This window comes from Polypterus senegalus, chromosome 13, assembly GCF_016835505.1.
Source record: "Polypterus senegalus isolate Bchr_013 chromosome 13, ASM1683550v1, whole genome shotgun sequence".
In the NCBI taxonomy this organism is placed as follows: Eukaryota; Metazoa; Chordata; class Cladistia; order Polypteriformes; family Polypteridae; genus Polypterus; species Polypterus senegalus.
Window position 1 is genome coordinate 82,458,431 of NC_053166.1, and position 23,424 is coordinate 82,481,854.

Genomic DNA, 23,424 nt, shown 5'->3' on the forward strand with positions numbered 1-23,424 from the left:
TGAAATGAGCCTGAAGGTTGCCGAGGGTTGTGTTGGTGTTACCACTGTTCCCAGAAAGGTAATTCATCTTGCAGGGCACTCTGGATATCATCTAAAGGAGTCTCAGCACATGGCTTGATGGCAACTCCAGTCTGTACCAGGAACCGAGAAGGACGGCTATGAGGGCTACAAGGGCAGATAAGGAGGCATTTGTTAGAGGAAGCTGTGAACAAGTGACACACCAACTACAGTGCATTAAGAAAGTATTCACAGCGCATCACTTTTTCCACATTTTGCTATGTTACAAGGATAGGTGTGCCAAGCTTGTGGCATCATATTCAAAAAGACTTGAGGCTGTAATTGCTGCCAAAGGTGCATCGACAAAGTACATGTACATGTGCTTTCTCAATTTTTTTATTTTTAATAAATTTGCAAAAACCTCAAGTAAACTTTTTTCATGTTGTCCTTATGGGGTGTTGTGTGTAGAATTCTGAGGAAAAAAATTAATTTAATCCATTTTGGAATAAGGCTGTAACATAACAAAATGTGGAAAAAGTGATGCGCTGTGAATACTTTCCAGATGCACTGTATGTTCTAGACTCGCAGGTCCTGGTTACAGAGGAATCGAAGTATTTCGCACATCCGAATCTGTTCCTCGGACAGTCCCAATCAGGACAGCTGATGGAACAGTCCTTACAGATGACACTGCAGTTGTGACCTGCTGAGCTGGCTACTTTGAACAGCTGTTTAAAGCTGATCCTCCAGGTAGGACACTGGATATCTCTAGGTCCACGGTTCTTCAGGCTGATCCTCCAATTAGCTGTGAACCACCCAATCTCACTGAGATTGCACAGGTGGTTAACCAGCTCAGGGTAGGGAAGGCTGCAGGGATCTGTGGTATCTGGTGTGAACTTGTCCAGGTTGATGGTAAGGCTGCCCTCATGGCACTGCCAGCAATCTTTGCTTCCATTTGGGAGATGGGGGTCATCTCAACTGCCTGGAAAACGGGACTTGTCATCCCTATCTGGAAAGGGAAGGGTGATCGCCTGTATTGTGGCAACTACAGGGGATAACACTGCTCTCGGTACTCTGTAAGGTCCTTGCTGGGGTCATCCTCAATAGGATCCGTGATCATTTGCTCAACTACCAATGACCGTAGCAGTCTGGTTTTATGCCTAAGAAGTCTACCATTGACTGTCTGTCTGCGGGGTTGCCAACCAGGATCCCAAGCTGTTGGGTTGTGTGGTGGGTGCAACAACATTCTGTACCAGTGCATGCTTCCCAACCTGACCTGACCTGAACACACTACCACTTATAAAAAGCAGAAAATCACTAACAAATGTGTAGGCCTAAACATTTGGGTGATAAGAACAATTAAATATAAATGAAGCATTCTGGAAAACTATACATATATATATATATAAAAAAAAAAAAAAAAAATCATATATATACAAACAAAAATCCATCAGTGGATAAAGTGGAAATATATACACCTTGCATTAACTTAGTATATTTTAAACAGCTGTAACAGTAGTTTACTTTAGTGTGGTGTATTTTGTGTTGTAGAATATAATTTTCATATTAAGAGGGTTGGTTCATATTTTACATATTGGATTTTCTACCCTCTAGCATCCTAGTACGTTTACAAAGCTTACCACCACCTAACAGTTTCTGTGTTCTCACAATGGCTTGCACATATCACTGCCTGATGTTAGTGTGCTGCTTTCTCTCACCAGAAGATTTGTATGAAAAATTACTCATGTGTTGTGTCACTCTGATAGGGCCCTTGTCGATTAATACAACATACATTAAATGTTATACATATGCACAATTAATCACATATTAACAATAATTTAAACATTAACAAACAGGGAAAGCAAAAATACACAACAACATGACCGTATAAATGCTGCTATTATGTACACTTAACACTAGAATTATCAGAGCCAACGAAAAAACTCTTAAATCCAGCACACCTTAAATGTTCTCCGTCAGGGTCTTTTGTCTTTTAAATGTGTCGATAAGCCCAAGCAGCAAGCAGCCTGCTATACCATCCACCTCAGAACGGGCAAGAAGTTCTCCCAGTTCCTACCTGGATTGATTATCTGGGAGTGAGCTACCCAGAATTGTCAGGGGAAATAATTTGATGTGTTTTGTGTCTACAACAATCTGTGTAAACACATCGTTAAAACAGAAACATCTATATACGTATAATTCACTAAGGCAAGACACCCATGGAAAACAGGCCGGAAGTGGCGTGGATTCACTAAGTCGCCTACAAGTAAGACACCTATGGCGCACACAGGGAGGAGCCACGACCACCAACTCCAAGACCATTGGATATGACGACAACTCGCAGAGACACGCCCACCAATTCGGATGCGACGACACAGAAAGAACAGCGTCATTTATATTCGTCTGTCGTAGAGGCCTCATGTACCTCGAGCCACCTTGACTGTTCATAGAGGCATGTTTCTCGCCATATGCAGCGTGTAAAATGGTGTGTGAGGGGTATCCCATGGGATCCTTAAAACAATCCTTTACAAAACACAATGAAGTAAGCAGTCTTTAAAAACCGAGTTTTCGGTTACGACGCACAACCTCGTGCACCATAGCAAACTGTTTTACACACTACATACAGCAATTCACATCCGCGACAAACATGCGTCTTCTTCACTCATGGACTACAGAATTCCATCTTTTCATTCACTTTCTGTTGTACCCTCAAACCCCCCCTTTTTAGACAATGTGTCTTTCCAGAAGTGTTCAACCATCAATAAATAATTATGCGCCGTTGGTTATGCCGCGGGTTCACTATTGTGTTGTATTTTGCTTTCTCCCGAGTTCCGTCTTTTCATTCACTTACTGTTGTATTCTCACACCAACCTGTTTTAGACAACCGTGTCTTTCCATTGACCGTGTGTCTACCCGGCGCAGAGAGGTGTGGGTAAGCCGTTGAACCCCATTTGGGCTGCAAACCGTGGAATTCCCACTAAGTGCGACTCATACGTTCTCACTGGTTACATCCCTACCCTTTTTACACACCCCCTTCCCACCTCGCTACTACCGTGGTCGGGTGTCTTGGTGGATTATATATAGAAAAGCAGCCAAAACTGCACAGAGCAATGAAAAGTCTACGTGAGTCACAAGTGCATCTGGACTGTGTAAAGACGACAACGACTCAAGTGACGAGTTGGAGGTGGGCACATGAGCGGGCAGTGCATACTGAACGAGAAATCAGCAGACTAGCATGACGGAGGGAGCTGAATGGATGTCCTTTTCCTCTCCTCCCGTTCCACACTCCGCGACTGAGCGCCATGCACCCCCATCCCTCTGTCTGGCAGGAGAAGGCGCGATGGCGATCTGCCAGTTTTCAGTCAGGGACGATTGTATGTTGGTTCGTTACGTGCATTGTTACAATGTTGCTTTTCTTGCTGATTTATTACATTACCAATTTTTCAAATGTTAATTTTCTCCCTGTGCTTAAAAATCATTAAAAAACCAGCCTGATTATGCGGCGTATGGTACGCAGCAGGTTGGCTAGTTTATGTTTTAGTAATAAATAACAAATGTAGACATGAACTATATAATGAGTGAAGGGCTGATGGTCAAATATCAAGTAAACACTTTCACAAAAGGTGCAAGAATAATACGACAGCTTCCGTGGTATAGCGGTAAGATCCGTGGATTTATAATCTGGAGGTCGTGAGTTCAAAACTGGCTCCCCTTGCAAATTTACTGTTTTGAGTAGTGAGCTGCTCCTATTGTTAATATTATACAATAAAAACATACGTTTGATTTCTGTCTGTAACAGCCAGCCAGTGTAAATTTATAGTACTTGTAAAAGTTTGCATTTTTTCCACTTTTATTCTCTCAGTCACGATCACTATACAACACACCCCCCATTCTCCCCGCCCCAGATCTGACGCAGTTATTTTTTATCTGAAACTGGGAATAACTGTAGATGTGAGTGGTGTTTTGAGGCAATGGAACTGGACATTCTCTCTCTAATCTTGATAGATAAAAACTGACATACAAACGCTGGTGAATCTGCCTTCTTCGTATCTCACCATCACTCAAGTTATTCCTAGTTTCAGATAAAAACTAACAGCATCAGGTCCCTTAGTGGGGGTGTGGTATGTATCGTGATCAAGACTGAGAGAATAAAAGTGGGGGGAAAAAAAGGTAGCTTTTACAAGTACTATAAATGTACACCAGCTGTTACAGATGCAAACAAAATGTATGCGTTTATTGTATTAGATTAACAGTTTTACTGGGAATTTACAGTGTATACTTTCACAGAGGACAAAAAGTTCTTGTATTACCTTCTCGTCTCTGACATCATCGGAACTTGTGGAAGCTGGCTTCTCCATAGCAACCAAAGCAAGCATCTGAAGCAAGTGATTCTGCATTACATCTCTGAATAGAAGAAAACAGGAAGAGGATTATAAGAAAGATACACAATCTGATCAGAGTGAGAATGAAAAAGTGCATCTTTACCCAACAAACAGAAACCTAGCTGTATTACAAAGAATACTTTAAGAAAAATAAATTAGTACCTGTAATAACACTAAATACTCCCATAAGCCAAAAAGTCAAGGGAAATAACAGCACATTGAAGTGCAACATTAACTTACGTGTGGGCTTTTTGCATTTTTACAACATTAATGACTCAAATTTTCAAATATAATTAGAATTGCAGTAGCTAGATTAAATCTTAAAATCTAACCTGATAATGCCAAATTCATCAAAGTAGCCTCCTCTGCCCTCTGTGCCAAATGGTTCTTTAAAGGTCAATACCACACAGGCAATACTTTCCCGGTTCCAAATGGGGCCAAAAATGCGGTTTCCAAACCTGGAAGGAACAACATTTGATCTAAGAAGAGAAACTGGACTTTAAACTATTTTAAATTTGCTATAGTTCATTATCTTGAGCATTACATAGTATTGTTAACAAACAGCACAGCTCACCTGAGAACCATGAGATTCTGTACCATTTCCTTGCCAAGATAATGATCAATTCGGTAGATCTGATCCTCTTTAAAAAGTGAAGACAAGTGATTGGATAGTTTGTTAGAGCTTTCTAGGTCCTTCCCAAATGGCTTTTCAACAATTATACGACTCCAGCCCCTAAAAATAAAATGAATCAGTGAATTACAACAGGCCAACAATGGTAACATTGGCAAATGAATATATCACATATTCAAAAGCAGTCTTCACCAGATGTCTATGATTCTTTCCATTTTGGACTACAGAACAATGGGTTTGAATCATATCACCTTCTATCCATGTCAGCATTCATTTTTCTCCTTCTCAGGGTTTCCTCCCTCATTTTAAATTTAACTGATAACTAAATTTGTCTAGTGTAAGGGTGGATGTAGAAGTTGAACCCTGTGTTGGACTGGTACTCTGTCCAGTGTTAATTCCTGCCTTGTGACCAGTGTTTCCAGGAAAGACTTTGGTACTTAATGACCCTGACACCCTGGACAAGCCAGGTTTGAACTGAGAGACTGATGGATTATCATTTAGAAAGTAACAGTAGAGCTGTCACGATTAATTGATGTAGCTGACTAATTAGTTTAAAGTTTCAATCGAATTGTATTTTCTTAATCAACTAGTTTTTCTCTGCTCCTTCCTCACACTGCATGCATGCCAACATGTTAAGAACTCTTTCACTTCATTCTTTGCAGCTGCACTACATACTGTGGAAAAAAGTTCCATCATATTTTTCCTCTATGAGGGAGTATTTCACTTCAAAGTCTGAGAAAATGGTTGTTCAAAAAAAAGAGATGGTATCCCACAATAGCACTTGCACAATGCATAAACACCTGATTGGGAGGCATACTGAAAGTATAGCACATGACAAGGCAACACCACCATTTGGACAAAAGTCACAATATTTCTTTAGACAGAAGAGATAAACAGCTTCCTGTATGCATTCGTCAGTTGCCGCCATTATTTTACTTCAATGCACTCATAAGCAGTAATGTTTCAGTAAACAGGCAAGCTAAATACAATAGACTAGTGTGCTAAAAGCACTTGCTAGTTTAATTTGGGGCATATCTGCATTTTCACCCTTTGTCAGATATTTATACTGGGGCTAGAAACTTGTAACTCTTAAACTGTCACCTTGTGCATCTAAAAGAGTACTAATCAATGGTTATGAAAACTGAGCAACACTAACATCCTATATAAACTTAGATCATCTTTATGAAGTTACTTTTTATTATTTTTTCCAATCATTTTGCCTGTAAGGGGTGCCTGGAAGAGCAACATTTGAGAGGTGCTGAATGCCACCTATGAAATGTTCTTCAGTGTAAATATTTTCTCCCACTTCTTCACTTTAACTCGTCAGAAACAAAGAGTAACTTTTAGCAGAAGAACTGTTCTGAGGGAACTAACTTCTGTGTTGCACAGAAACCTTTGCAAAGAATTTCAGATCGATTATTAATGTGCAATTAATTAAGGGTAATCTAATGATTAAAATATATAGGCTGCTTTAGAAAAAGTGAAAATTGCAGATGCACATCAAGAAATAAAAATAAATCAATGGCTGTGTGTACTGTCATTACTGTGCATAGACTTTTTATAAACAACTAGACATTAAGCCCGTTAAAATAACGGGAGCTAGAACAGTAGTGCATAAACATTTGTATGAACAGTCTATATTAAATGGCAAGGGACCTTGTATGTGGCTGCAATATGTGTCACTGTATTGTGTGCCTTTAAATTTTCTCTCTCAGTAATACTGGTTTGAATTTCCGTGTAATGCCTGTAGTTTTGTCTGACAGTAATACAGTGGAACCTCGGTTCACGACCATAATCCGTTCCAGACCGTATGAACTGTATGTAAATATATATTTTTTTTTTAGTTTTTACGCAAATATAGTTAATTATACCATAGAAAGCACAGCGTAATAGTAAACTAAATGTAAAAACATTGACTAACACTAAGAAAACCTTGAACAACAGAGAAAACTAACACTGCAAGAATTTGCTATAGCCTTATGACCCGCGCTAAAAACTCTTTTTTTTAATGAGTTTTAAGCACAGGGGAAAAAATGAACATTTGAAAAATCTGTAATTTAATAAACAACCAAGAAAAGTAACATTGCAACAATGCACGCGTGTGCCTGTGTCTGTGTGTCTCTCTCTTACGTGCCTTTTTGTGTGTCTCTTAAGCGCACGCCTCTGTGTTTGTGTGTGTGTCTGTCTCTCGCCTATGTGTCTGCCTGTTTGTCTGTCTCTCTCTCTCTCTGCACAGGAAGAGACTGAACACGTGCTGTGTGGCCCCGCGCATGCGCACTTCTCCAGAAGACACACATGTGTGCGTGCGTGTGCTTCTGTGTGTGTGAGCGTGTGTGTGTGACTCACGCACGCCTGTGTGTGTGTGTGTGTGTGTGTGTGTGTGGCCCCGCGTATGCGCACTTCACCAAAAGACACAAACACACGGACACTGGACGCACACAAGGGTTTTATTAAAGAGAATAATAAATTAATGCTTAACCATGATGATGGTAATAACAAGCAAATGGAATAAAAAAAAAAAAAACACACACACACACACACACACAAGTTGTGCAGTCATTGCCCCTCCAGAACAAAGCAGGAAACTGTACCGAAGTAAGCACTGTACAAATTGTTACTGTTAAGTTTTAATTTATAATCATTTAATGGTCTGCAGCAAAAGTATATAGTAACACTAATGCTTTCCTTGCCAGATGACCTTAACAGCTTTGTGTGTTGCTGGATAAAAACAAACACAAAAACAGTCAACTCTACACCACCTCGAAAGATAATGAAGTTCTCACATAAATTGTCCATGACATCCACTGCCACAACCTGGATCACCTACTGATTTGTTAGTAGGTATCTTCATCATGTCTCGAGCTTAGGCTACAGTCCCCTTTTGCGTTAGGACACATATCTGAATGAATACTGGACAGTGGTGGCCACCCCAATTACTAGGATGTGCTTCAACCAATTTGTCATGGCACAAATGAAGTATATCTGATACATTGAACTTGCATCAATTTACATACTTTGTAAGGCAGACATATGTTCTCACAGTAGCCCATGCAACCCTAGTCCACCATGGCAAAAAACACAGTTGTGCAAAAAATCCATTTATCTACTTCACCTCAGAATTTAAAACCATTCTCCCTGAAGCTGATAACAAAGCTTAAAGTCCTTGAACTGAACAACACTCATTGTGTAACTGGATACAGGAGTTCCTGACTGGTAGATCTTATTTCTTGGGAAATTCACATCTACCAGTCACAGTTTCAAAACCAGACCACCCCCAGTGTTGACTGTTCTGCCTTGTGATGTTTTACCTGCTTACGCATGACTGTGTTGCCAAGCAAAACATAACATCTTATCTCCACATTTGCTTACAATACAAAATAAGTTGATCACATTGTCAGCAATGAAAAAAGAAGAACAAATTCTTATCAGATCACACTGCAATCTGTTCTTTAAGCTGATTTATGGACTTTAATAGACTCAGATGTGGTCATATGCTTATAAAAGGAATTGTAATGGAAATAATGACTAGCTTTAAATTCCTTGAGGCCCAAATCATTGAGGATATTTCAGGGTTCATTCAATGCCATCACTTGTGCTAAAATAGCTGAATTGTGCCTTCACTTATTGATACCTTTCTCAGGAACAGTGGTAAGCACACTAACTAAGCACCATCATAATCTGTTATAGCAATGGCTTTCTGGCAGACTGGAAGGACATGCAGAGGGTGGTCACAACAGACTAGTCTGTTAATACATCCATCTTCCCATTCTTACGAGGACATTTATGATTCTCACACAACCCATCTAGAAGGCGATATTGTAGAATTCAATGCCATATCAGCAGACTCAAAAACAGATGTACCCCTGTTAATTCATATATAGTTAAATGATTCATCTATGATCAAGACTCCACAAGTGTGATGTGAAAAAGTATTGACCCCTTCCTAATATCCTGTTTTAGCATATTTTACACAATGAATTGCCTCAGACCTTTACACAAAATGTAATATTAGAGAAAGTGGACCAAAGTGAACATGCAATACAGTTTTTAAATATTTATTTTTAAGGAACAAACTTAAAAAACACTTCTATTATCCATGAGAAAAAGTACTTGCCATAATAGTTTCATTACTTCATTAAAGCACCTTTAAAGCACAAGAAGGTCAACACTCTTTCTACAGACAGACACACTGCTGATGGCTGAGCTTAAGAGGTCATTAAAGGCCTGGATCTTGGTTTTTATCCAGGACACTCGCAAGCCCAGACACTCCTCACTCAGTCTCTTGGAAGCCCTGATCAGAGCCTCCATTGACTCCACGAAGATCACAGCATCATCAGCAAAGATCAGTGAATCTTTCTTCATCAACAGATGCTCCGCAACCGCTGTACCCCATGACCTTACCTAGCAACCAGTCGATGCAAGCATTGAACAGAGTAAGAGCAAGAACACACCCCTGACAAACCCAAGAATCAATTGGGGAAAAACACAGAGGTTCTGCATCCACTCTACACAGAACTCGCAGTAGCAGTGTACAAGCCAGCCATGATATCCAGCAAACTTGAGGGGATCCTGTGAAGTCTCAGGATGTCCCACAGGGCAGCACAATCAACGGAGCTGAACCCTTTACGAAAATCCACAAAAGCTGCAAAGAAACTCTGCTGATATTTGTGTTTGTTCTCCATGGGAGCCCTCTGTGCCAGGATGCAGTTGATGATAGACTTCTTAGCTGTAAAACCAGACTTCTCCTGTCACTGGTAGGTGAGCAAGTGATCATGGATCCTATTGAGGATGACACTAGCAAGGACATTACGCGGCAAAGACAGCAGTGTTATCTCCTTGTAGTTGCCACAATCCTGATGATCACAGTTCCCTTTTGAAATAGGGACAACAAGTCCCATTTTCCAGTCAGTTGGAATGACGCCAATCACCCAAATGGAAGCAAAGATTGCTTGCAATGCCAGGAGAACAACCTTACCACCAGCCTGGAGAAGTTCACACTGGATACCACAGATCCCTGCTGCCTTCCCTACCCTCAGCTGGTTCATCACCTGTGCAATCTCAGCGAGATTGGGTGGTTCACAGCTAATTGGAGGGTCAGCCTCGGGAACTATGCCCAGAGATACCCAATGTCCCAGCCAGAGGATCAGCTTTAAACAGCTGTTTTGAGCAGCTGTTAATTAGAATGATTGGAAATTAATGTTTGTAGGATTTTTATTTATGTTACTAAGTATTTTGCATAAAATACAAAACTATTTTTGTCTGTCCATATGCATAAAACACTGTCTCTTGTGAACCAATTTGATTGAAATTAAGTACACTTAACCTTCAAGAAATTTGTAGAGAAAATGAAACTGTCATAGAGATATCTCAAATAGAAGACATTGTGCAACCTGCTGAAATTTCAAACATTTCAAACCGCTGATGAATGTTTCACATTTTCTGTCTTAAAACAGAAAAACATTCTGTGCATCTTCAAATACTAATTAATTTATGGGGTCATTATGGTCACGTGTACATTACTCTTTCAAATTCACCTTGGTAGAGATTATTTTAATAGCTGCTTCTGACAGAAAAACAAGTCCCCAGTGCAAGTTACTGAAACACAAGCGAGTGACAAGCTCAACCTGAAACTTGAAGTCTGCCTGTGCAAGCAGTTGACAATTGCAACACAGATTTGAACTCTCCATAAGATACTTCAGATATGTCATATTTAAAGGACAACTGGCCAGAGATCTTGCACAATTTAATTTGAGAAATAAACTTTGTGCCTGGTTTTATTTCTGCCACGTGCATGATGCCGTCAGGTTAGAGTTTGGTAGTTTAGGCGGATTCCATAATGACTCATGGGATGGAAAACATAAATAAAAATCAGAAAACTCTCTTCCGTCTTTTTTTTTTAATTATTGGCTTCATTTGATGTAATTTAATTGGTTTACCTCAGTAAAAATCTCATTTCGTCCGGATGTATAGCATATTGTCTATCTGTTTGACACTCACACAAAAACAACTAAACCAATTTTTACAAAAGGTTGCTTTTGTTCCAATCTGAAATATTGACTATATGGGTTTTTAAAAAATTTCATCTAGGTTGGAAGATTCTATGGGGAGAAAACTCAAATATTTCACATTACTCCAAAAATGTCAATTTGCATGTATAATAAAAATGATCCAAGTTAAAATCCTGGCTTTAAGGTGCTTCAAAAATTATGTCAGGAAGTGTGGATGAATGGGGGTTCTGGCAAAAAAAAAGAAAAAAAAAAACATTTGAAAATGATCAAGTTGAAGTTTAGAAAATTTTGCATGCATAGTATTGTTTATACACATTGAAATCTACAGTTTTTGGCCTTTTGAATGTTTCATATAGAAACAGGGTTGCAATCGGCATGCACAAATCAAAAAACACATTTTCACAACAAAATGGTTCAACCGATAGTAATGAATCTGTCATATTTCTTATGTTTGAATAGTTTAAATATACAAACAACTTTAATAAATACATTTCAAGTAATTTATAAAAATTTCAGATTATTACATATGAATAAAGAATTATATTGCATGGATATGTAATTCTGACAGTAGTGTAACTGCTCCTTAGAGAGAACACTACTGCAGACGTTTGCTCTTTTTTAACTTAATGGCTAGGCACAATATAGCTATGCAGCCTTACCAGCACCATACACAAAACATACAGTATTTTGTGTTTTGTTTACATTGACATAAAGTGAATAATTGGTTATAAATGGGATAGTACTGTATAGGAGTACTGCAAGAATGATTCTGTCAGTAATAAGAGTAAGCATATAAGCAAGACATGGTAGTCAAATATATGGAACTCAATTAAAAGTTAATTCTCAACTCAATAAAAGGGTGAAGGATTTAACATGCTAGGAGTAAAAAAAAAAACTTTGCTTGTGCAGAAAGCCATTGGTCTAACAAGAAGACAATGTGCACTGGCATCAACATTTATTGAAATTTACGGAATGTCAGAGATTGTGTAAATTACCTGCTTGCAGCAAACAAAAAGGATAAAATAAGATAAAAGATAAAAACTAAAGTTTGTCAGAAAAAATAAAAACTATACAAAATGGTCAAAAATGCACAGATTTAAATTGAAACTAGACAAAATAAAATAATAGATTGAAACAGTATAACAATTTTTGACAGAACTAAAAATAACCTTGCTGCAAAAAGTGTCTCACAAGCATTTTCATTGACATGCTCCCTATATTTATTAATTACAACAAATCACTATGAAGTTAGTTTCATGTCATGTTAGACTGCACTTTGTGTGCTTTAAGTTCAACTGGTCTTGCTTACATTGTTTTTGACAAAATGAGGTAATGAACGACCTACAGGCTACACTTAATCTGTTTTTGCCAATGTCAAGTTTTATAAAATGCTTGTGACTAATTCTAGGGAAAAACAATTACAACTTCATTTTTTATCCTGTATTACCAAAGGTGAGAAGCTACCTCCAAGTAGGATGTTAACAATTACAGTATACAGTACCAGGTTTAAATAAAGCATTTATTATACTTAAATTTGTACAATGCATGCACATGCCTATTCTTAACTTAATATTACATAGTATTTCAACATTTATTCAAATTCTGTACCATGTTGCCTCAAAATTGTTATATTCTTAAAACATGGTGTTATTCTAAGGGAGGACATATTTTCTTTTGTGTTTTTGTGCGTATGTATTTTTAAGTAGACCAACAGTTTTTTTTTTTCTTTTAAGAAAATATTTTCTGGAGTAATATATTTTATAACTGTGCTTAGCAAGATGTTATATTATACAGGTAGGCTCAATACTTTACTCAGCCTAATTCATAACTCCATGTTCGTTGTTGCAGCTGTGTAAAGCATGTTCTGTAGCACACAACAACAACAGTAGCTGGGAGCTTATGTGGATTACAGCGCATTGCCCCACCCACCACATAATAAACCACCTTGAATGGGACCCAAGTGCAGCCGTGCAACATGCGACACCTCAGCACCACACTGGAACAGTACAGTAGATGCATTGTCAATCCTGCCACCAACCCCAGAATTTTCCCTGCAAGTTGGAGGACCGGCTTACAGGGCTGGATGCAGTTTAACATCATACCCAGGACAAAGCAATTGTAGGTTAAGGGCACCAGTAAGAAAAAATAAATCAAAACTCCCCTTCAAGTGCATAATTCCCTAACCAACTACGCTTAATTAGCAATAATTCTGCTTAAACTAAATAGACATGACCTTTTTTGGAGTAAAAAGGGAGAAACTAAGGGACAAGTTCGAATTGTTTTAAGTTTTGAATATGTTATTTCAGGAGAAGATCTTCTCATATAGTATATTAGATATGAATGGGTTTCAACACACATCAAATCTAAAAGTGATTCTGTCTAATATTATGCCCTTCTCAAGATATAGAGCCCTGAATATAATACTGGTGAAAATTTTTAGAACACTCCCATTGTTCCAGTTTTTATGAAATTGAAGTGGTTCTAGTCCAGTGAATTACCTAAAAGGGTATTTATTGCATAAAGCTATTGACTCTCAAAAATTTGTCTTCTGATTCTGCTGTGGCTTTGAGTCTGCAAGAGCTGTTCATGTCAGTGTTTCTTCCAGTTTTCAACTTACATTTGATTGTGTAAAAAACTGTACTCACTAGTACCTTGACTTTCTTTGCAATTTCTCTAAAGGAAAGACCTACTGTACACTTTTAAGGGTCATAACGGTCCATCTGTCTTCCTACAGTATGTTAATTGCGTTTTTCTCACCATTATGATAGCAACATACCACATCCTGTAGTGTAATATTGTCCAAATAAAGTTTCAGAGGGTACAGCAACATAGTTTGTTCCTGCACTACTTTTACACAGACAAGAGGGTTTGTAGGTAATTAAGAAAAAGTGGGACACCTTCTCACAATAAGTGGTGACCAAGGCATACACCCTAGCTGACAGTAAAAGAAAAGATGCATGGGCAAGCTGCGCTGCAGTTAGGAAAAGAACCGCAGCAGAATCAGGTCACATTGAAGTACAATGCACGGGCCAACTTATTATTTTCATTGTAAACATAAGTCACACAGTCCAAGTGCAACAGAAAATTATACATGACAATTGAATTTCAAGTGCAAGCTTCCTCTGCCACATTTTTGAGTTTTGACTCCTCCGCACTGTTAAGCGGTGGCACAGCCACGCAATATGGCTGGCAAAAAAAGAATGGATTTGCAAGCATGTGGCATGTTTGTTTCCTGAGAGCCACTTCAACGACCGGAGGTCTTTGCAAAGTGCTCATTCATCATTTTCATTTCAACTATTGAATCCACCTAGATTTCAGCCACACACAAAAACAGATTTCTGTACATTTACTAGGACAATCACCCTTGGTGTCCTCTTATATATTCTTACTGTCCACTTTCCTACATGTAGCATACTTCAACATTCCAACTTTCATGCAATTCCCAGCTTTAGATTTTCTCAAAATACTCAAACTCTCTCAACATACGCGGTCACTCTGATACTCAGTTGTTCATCTCCTCTTCCTCAACATCTCTCTCTCCACAATGCATCATATTGTCTATAGCTTGACAAAAATGCATTTCATTCTGTTTCTCAAAGTCTTTGAGGTAAAGTCAAGTAATACTCATCTTAAGTATTTTTGTATAATGAATGTATACTTATGTGCTTAATGATGGTGCCCATGTTAAAAGGCACAAAATAAATGAATTGTATCTAATTTACTGAGTGATGTAGTCTTTCCTGACCATTTAACAATAAACTTTCATATCATTACTAAGCCGAATGCAAGAATTGATTAATTGTTATTTACACTGCTTCCAATGCATTCCGGCAAATGCATTTTGATAGCAAACATTAACACATCATAAAACATTCTAAATAACACCATATATGATAGCACTCCCAAAGCTGCTTAATTCATTTTAGGATTGCAGGAATTATCCAAGCCTACTCAGAGCACAAACTAAGAGATAGGCCATCATCATATGGCCAAGTCGCAAATAATAAAACAGAAGAAAATATCTTGTGGTGAGGAGAAGTACAGTTAACTAGAAGTGCACCGCATTTGTTTTGTGGAAGACTTCACCACATAGGGGTGTGCGATATTGGCAAAAAATTCTCTCTCTTTTCTGGGACTTTGACAATAACAATAATTAGACAATATTTTGCATCCATTAAAATGTTGTTTGTAAAAGTCTTTTTGATCTAGTTTTGTTCTGATAATAAGATATTAATTGTAGCTTACTGCTGAGACTAACGGAAACAGTTAAAGACCCCCAACCAAGACGGCTTGAGGAATAAACTGCGCACAATAGGCCTATGCTTCTTACTTAAATAAAAATAATCCAATCGAATGAATTATTACGTAATTTGAACAAATGAATTCATTCTAACAGGTTTTTTTTTGCCCGACCCCACGGGACTCTATACTAGATCAATTTCACTTTGTAGATGGTAAAACAAATTAGTTGTTGAGCGGTCTTTATCAGCAAACAATTTCCAATGTAGTTTGCAGATTTAACACCAGAATTTATGTTTTTTTGTCGTGTCCCCAAATCACAGGCAAGATCATGTGTGCACGCACAAGAGAGGCAGAGACAGATTCAATCTCATTCAAGTAGTTACTAGAATATAAAATCAACACTTTCACAAAAGGTATAATGAAACAAGTGTGCTTTTACTCAAGAATGAAACTGAATAACAAAAAATTCAAGTGACTACAACATACCAAGCAATCATGATACACCAGCGTTTGTCTGTCTGTTTACACCCCTTCAGTGATATCTTTTACAGGTAGCAAAACTTTACACCCGCTGTTACAGACTGATTTCAAAGGCTGCTTCTTTTTGGGCACATACAACGTCAGCATGACACTGTCCGATCTAAACACTAGCATGGCGAATTGCTTGCATACTAAAGTCCCATTCTACTTTATGGTGCCAAGCAGTGCTATGTTGCTGTGTAGCAGTCCATTAGACAGTGAAAACTCTGCGAAGAAGCGGTCTATTGTTACAGTCTTGCCTTTGTCCAGTCCGATAGCGGTCACAGGACTTCATATCTTTGATTGCTGGTACAACAAATAGTTCTTGTGGTCATCGCTGCTCTTGTGAAAAGAATGGAGATAAATACGCCCAACTCAGAGAGGGAGAGGCAAGTTTGTTGCACCATGTGAATGTCACTGAGGGAATCTTCTTCTTCTTCTTCTTTCGGCTGCTCCCGTTAGGGGCTGCCACAGTAAATCATCCAAAATTGTTGTCCACATACTGATTTGGCAAAATTTTACATTGGATGCCCTTCCTGACGTAACCCTCCCCATTTATCCGGGCTTGGGACCGGCACAAAGAAACACACTGGTTTGTGCATCCTGAGTAATAAAAAAAACCAAGCACTAACTTTTAGAAGTAGCCAAAATTTACACTAGGATTGAAGGCTGCTTGTGCTGATCGACACATTTACTAAACAGAAGACGCTGATGGAGAAGTGCGAAGGAATTTAAAGTGGGCCGGGATTACAAGTTTTTTCGTAGGCTTCAGGGATTCTAGTATTAAGTAAAATCAGTCTTTTCAAAGTCAGACCACCTCCACAAGAGTAAAGATGGTCCACGTCTTGCAATTAACTTTAACAATGTAGATTGCGAGGCTGCCGTTTTATCCCCTGGCGCCGTTTGCTTACTCAGTTTTAGACAGCTGCTCTTGGTTTTACTTGTGGTGGACTCAGGGCCATCTTAACAACATTATAGGCCCCCAGGCAAAGCAGTGCACTGGGGCCCCTACCTAAATAACCAATCAGCAAGTCACAACATACATAGATTGGCTTGGGGACCATATGCTCATGGGGCCTCCGGGCAACTGCCCAGTGTAATCATGTGTTAAGACAACCCTGGGTGTGCTGACCATACACACACACACACACACGCAGTAGTCTATCCTGTTAGGTTACATGAGGCAGTGATTGCATGGACTATCAAGGTGTGTTTTTGATGGCATTTTTTTTTTTTTTTTACAAACTGAGTTACATATTCAATAATTTCAGCTTGCTCATTATTAAAAAAACAATTAAAATATTATCTTAGATGATGCATATCTCACACTCCTATCTCCAAGCACACAAAAATAAATGTGACTTCTAAAACCCCACACTTTAATAAATGCCAAGTTAAAATTCTTTCAGGAATAAAAAGCATAACCTAATAAAACATATAGCTTTTTTTTAAAAGGCAAGGAAAACAGCAAGTATCAACACTCTTAATTTCTCTTATCCTGTAATGGACAGTTACAATATCTTCAAAACACATATGATCTTTGAAATAGATTTTCTTAATGAAGCAGGAAAAAACCTTTAAAACACAGACAGACAATCTAGCTGTTTAAAGTATTGATTTTTAAGTGTTTATAGTGTTTATGTAGGAAATTGCACTTGGTTATTATTAGAAATGAGGCAGGTTTTCTTAAGGTATTCTAGTTTTTTTCCCCCACATCAAAAGATATGCTAATAAGGTTAGCCGACAACCTTAGACTTGCCTGGAATTTTGTGTTTTGGTAAACATGAGACTGGGCTTCCCAGTTCATTCCTCTCGGATTTGGGTTGTAAGATACATTAAGTTTTGGCTCTCTCTAACCTACAATGGAAAACTGTCTAAGAAATGGGTAGATGCAGTAATTCATGGCAAGCAGAAGGTTTGGGATTATGACAAGTGACTCAACATTAGATGAAAAGTGACTTCAGTTATGTAAGCAGTAACTGCAAGAATTTAAGTCAACTGAAAAGGAGTTGAACGATTTCTGTTTTCTCTGTTTCCTTATCTCCTATTGAAGATTAACTCAGTATTAAAACAGTTTTAGCAAAAGAGGTATAAACACTCAGATGTATGAAGGACACAAACTATCCTGAAAGCAGGTACCACCAGTAAAGATATGGATACCGAGTTTGCTGAACCGCTGCCATGCTCAGAGTTGTATGCAGGCATGGCTGAATAGGCCTTCCTATTTTCATGTGACTAGCACTTATTCAAGGCAAACTTAATATATTCGAAGTTACTGCTGAAGCACTTTTGTCAGAACCATCTGTTATGCCTGTGTTTAATAAGAAAAAAGAGTGGGTATGTGTTTTATTGTGTCTGATATGGCATTCTTACACCATTGATAAATTAAAACTGAAATTTAAAAATTTAATTAAAGGAACACATGGACCAGCTGGGTTATTTTATTAAAAAATACAGAAAAAATTTACAGAACTATGATATGTTCAGGGTGACATGATGGTGCAGTGGGTAGTGCTGCTGCCTTGCAGTAAAGAGACCTGGGTTTGCTTCTTGGGGTCTTCCCTGTGTGGAGTTTGCATGTTCTCTCTTCTCTGTGTGGGTTTCCTCCGGGTACTCTGGTTTCCTCCCACAGTCCAAAGACATGCAGGTTAGGTGCATTGGCGATACTAAATTGTCCCTAGTGTGTGCTTGGTGTGTGAGTGTGTGTGTGTGCGCCCTGCAGTGGGTTGGCGCCCTGCCCAAGGCTGGTTTCCTGCCTTACGCCCAGTGTTGGCTGGGACTGGCTCCAGCAGACCCCCCCGTGACCCTGTAGTTAGGATATAGTGGGTTGTATAATGGATTGATGAATGATAGTCCAAAATTAAACTTATCATTGAGCATATGTCAACACATGGATAAGCTTAGGGGAAGGTAGAGAAAAGCATGAGAAAATATAACCTTAAAATTATACATTAGTGAATTCCTAGTTCATTCTGCTTCATACCAAGAAGCTTAACAAAACATGACAGAATGCTCAATAGCATATTCTAGTGAAGATTATGCATGAAAATTGAGTGCACAGTTGTTGAAACATCAAAAAACAGCAAAACAATCTGAAATGAGCGAGGTTATATATTAATATTTTTTAACTGCCATGATCCAAGTTCCAGCATGGTGCACAACCAAAAGCTGCAGTGACGCCAAGTTGATATTAATACAATATGTTGCCTATTCAGCTTCATCCGAATTTATGTTCTTGTTCAAAATCTTATTACGCAACAAATAACTAATGCAATACGAAACATAATTTACATTCAAATTAAGTTTTCATATTGTTAATTACTCGCTGTAATGTAAAATATTTAGTAAATTGTATATCCACATCCCCATATGTAAGCAGTAGAACCAGAAAGAGGTTGGCACATAGCGCAAGCACAGGGGTTGGTGAGCGAAGCGAGCAGGGGCCATGCCCCCTAGTATATATAAATATAAAATACTGTGTGTGTGTGTGTGTGTGTGTGTGTGTATGTTTAATTGTGGCAGGAATTCAAACTGAAGAAGCTCTATGAGGCAGTAGTGTTACCTAATAGTTCCAGATACATATGGCTATACATGTTAGACAATGGTTTTCTGACAAATGGGAGAGTGTGATATGATCAAAGGAATTATACTTTACAATGAACATCAAAACCTCCCTGCGTGGAGTTTGCATCTTCTCCCCGTGTCTGCGTGGGTTTCCTCCGGTTTCCTCCCACAGTCCAAAGACATGCAGGTTAGGTGGTTTGGCAATTCTAAATTGGCCCTAGTGTGTGCTTGGTGTGTGGGTGTGTTTGTGTGTGTCCTGCAGTGGGTTGACACCCTGCCCGGGATTGGATTCCTGCCTTGTGCTCTGTGTTGGCTGGGATTGGCTCCAGCAGACCCCCGTGACCCTGTGTTCGGATTCAGCGGGTTGGAAAATGGATGGATGAACATAAAAACACTGCACATACATGTAACAGTAAATGATTAATAAACTTTGCTCCATCTGCACCTTGGTATTTGCCAAATAGTTTATAAGAGCATGACAAAGACTATCTATATGCCACAGCCTCATCAGTCACCATACCCAACCAGTAACTACCAGTATATCAGTTATTTAAGCATCTCTATAAAATGCCAAAAAACCTCTACAACTATTTGTGATAAATTAATTTCGTCTTAGAAACAGAATTACATTCTAAGACTTGTTAAAAAAAAAAAAAAAGAAAAAAATTGCAATGCAGTAAGCTTGAGGTCACCTGTGCTGCTGCAAGACACTTTGTGTGTTTAAAATAAATACAGACTGAAACAACACTTTTTACTATTCCACACAAATAGTAATTTTATATTTGGGAGTACTCAAAAGTCCTTCTGATTTGAGACTAGAGGTCCCAAAAATTAAAATGATAATATGCTGTATTTGAAAAAGTGAAATCAAGCCTTTCAGATGTTCTGCCATCTCTGTACAAAATGATAAGGGTTGCTACCATTTTATACATAAATATTCACATACTTCTGGACCTTGAAGCTTGGTCATAATCAATAGCCAGTGCCATAACATACACAACATGACCCATGAATTCGACATGTGTCCCATGACAGCCCCAAAATTAGAATTTCATTCCCCCTCTCAGCAAGCACAGATGTGGCAGCATGCATCAGATAACAGGAAATTCACTGCCACATCTGCTGCTGCCAGAAATGCCACAACAGTGCACACTGTGCGACACTGCTGACATCAACAACAGCCAGGTAATCACACTATTTCTGACACGGAAACAACCTCAGCAACAACACAACATTACAGTAACCTTGGGAGGATTACCAGGAGTGCTATGTTTCATAAGAGGTGCATGCAGTCTATGTATGAAGAAACTCCACAACAGCAACTTACATTGGACAGGACAACTGATGGGATTCATCGCACATGTAAGTGAGACATTCCCAGACCAAAACAAAATCCTGGACGCTGTTACCTCAAAAAGGTGGCATCACCCTCGACTGCACGACCAAAGTTAGTGTCTCATGATGGCTCTCGCTATGAAGCCTCAGAATTACCGCTCAGATACAAACATTGCTTTTACAGCCTAACATCAAAGTTTGTTAGATGGACACTGCTTGGAAAGCTCATTGTGGAGCACTACTTCTATTTTTCAGGGGCAAAACAAAACAATGTTTGCTATATAAACAACATGTACTCAAAGACAACAAGACTTCCTCATGAAGTGCAAGACGAAACTATTTAAGGCATATACTCAACAACCTCTCTTTTGCATCCATGGGAATCCCTATTGATACTCTCCCAGGACATACATTAAATCCCTGTGTATTTAGAATTTATAATTAAGTTTCAGTACATTGGTGGACTACAGACCTACACATAACTTACACAGGAAGACTATTTAGGATAGTTGTTGATCTTACATATGCATTACTAAATCACTGACATCTATTCACATTTGGCAGGAGGTATAAAAGTTTTAGAACATAAAAATTAACACATCAATTGAACAAGATGAGCAATTTAAATGCAGAGTAATGTTCAGAAATCATAATGAGTCATATTAAATTACGCTGATTAACAGATTAGATATTTTGTTTCTACTGAATTATATCCATGCCTGAAAAAAAATTGCAAACACTAAATAAACATAGGTATTTCCTGGTTACTCAAGCACATGTCCTGAAACAACCTTGCATTGCCTTGCAACATTGAACTCCATGAAAGCCAAAACTGAATACATATGTAATTTAAGTAAAAGTTTCTACTCATATTCATTTTGAAAACTTTATGGTAAAAGGATTCTGTTGTTGGAGAGAGGGGCAGTATAAGCTCTCATGAAGGAAAAAAACCATTCATCTGTACATTATGAAACCGGTTTATAGTAATTCAAGGTCACTGAGGCAAATCGTGACAAGGAAAGTATAAGGAATGAAGATGGAGTGTCAAATCATTGCAGGGGATGCTCACACATACTTCCTCTTTCACTCACACAGGCCATTCTAAAATCACAAATTTAATTAACAAGTACTGTATGTCTTTGGGACATGGGAGGAAAAATATAATTTATTCACAGGTAAAAAATTATTTCTTAAAAAGACAGAACACAGAAATTCTTCTTACATTTTACTCATGCAGGCCTCCTTGATGTTGTGAGTCACATCTTCATAAACACTAGGAGGAAGTGCCAAGTAGAACAGCCTATTGGCTCTGGCAGCATTTGGAAGCTTGTTGATAAGCTCATGTAGTGCCTCAAAAGCTGAACGGTCATTGTATTTTCCAGACAGGTAATAGTTACGAGAAAAAAACTGATCCAACTTTTGTTCCTCTTCTCCATTTACCTGGGAGAAAACACAGTATAAAAGGGAAAACGGTTAGGAATCTTGATATGATTACTGACACAAAATGTTACTATTCACATTTTTAAACCTTAAAACTTAAAATAATTCAAGGCAGGCCAGGACCTATGCCAGTGGCACTGGGCACAAGGAAGAAAATGTCATTAGATAGAGCATGAATGCATTACATTGCTGATTGAAACAAACATCTACACTTATACTTATGCATGGACCAACTGGGAATCGCCAGTTTACCTAACTGAAAAATCTTTGTTGATGAGGGAGTAAAACCAGAGTATCCAAAGCAGAACCCACTTAGACATAGAGAAAACATTTAAACTCCACCCTGGAAAATGACAGTGCATGTGGTTCAAAACCTAGGAACACTGAGCATGTGAAGTGGAAGCACAAACAACTGTGCTACCATTACAGTTTATACTACCTAAAGTATCTGCCAAGATCCATTTCTAAATATTTGTAAGGTATTCTTTATCAAACAACTACTTTGACTTGACAAACAAAGATGTACACTACACAAAAAATGACCTTTAGAATTGTTAGACCAAAGGATTCTTCTAACAAGAATTTCTGATACATTTTGGAGAAAGAACAGAGACTTTCAATATAGATAACTACTCTAATGCCACCCTGTATAGGTGAAGGAGTTGTGCAGGTGGTATATTTCTCAATGTTTTCGGCCCAGTTTTCATTTTTATTTTTTTGGAAGGGGGGGTGCATTAGTTGCAGTTCCCCTTGGTGAAGTGAACCTGATTAGAATAGGATATTAAGTTTGTTGTCTGAGCATCACATAGATGTAACAATGTGGGTAAAGCATACTCTTGTCAGCCACTAAAACAGCTTTTTTCCCCCCATGAGTTTGTGTTCCAAAGACATCAGCTCGTGAACTGGTTGAGAAACACTGGTGTAAAAGGATTATGCACCACTGAAATATATTAGAATATGGTTATGATGACATTTGATTGTAGGTACCAAATAAATAAAATTAAAAAAAATGAATTTAAAAATAATTGAAACAAATACACAAAGAACCAGTTGGTTGACTCAGTTTTCCTATGTATGCTAAAAGACATATGTTAAAGAAGATTCTACATTTACAACAATACTGGACTTCATAGTTCTTATCTTTCAGTCTCCAACATGCCCACCACAATCATAAAATGAAAAGCCATCTACCCAAACACAACATATCTGAATGTACAATAAAATGAAAAGATATCAAAATTTATTTTTTAATATGCCAAGTGATCCAGACTATATAGAGCAGGGGTCTCCAACCTTTCTGCCAACCCGA

The 23,424-nt window shown here is 38.3% G+C and overlaps 1 protein-coding gene across 1 annotated transcript in view; it reads right to left on the reverse strand.

Annotated features, from left to right (window-relative positions):
* Positions 1–23,424, reverse strand: part of g6pd (glucose-6-phosphate dehydrogenase) — a 97,266-nt gene that overhangs the window by 20,150 nt on the left and 53,692 nt on the right. Inside the window, exons 5-8 of the mRNA XM_039774084.1 lie at positions 21,898–22,115; positions 4,951–5,109; positions 4,709–4,834; positions 4,305–4,398 (exon numbers count right to left, since the gene is read on the reverse strand). Coding sequence (XP_039630018.1) covers positions 4,305–4,398; positions 4,709–4,834; positions 4,951–5,109; positions 21,898–22,115 — 597 coding nt within the window. The remainder of the gene's footprint in view (positions 1–4,304; positions 4,399–4,708; positions 4,835–4,950; positions 5,110–21,897; positions 22,116–23,424) is intronic.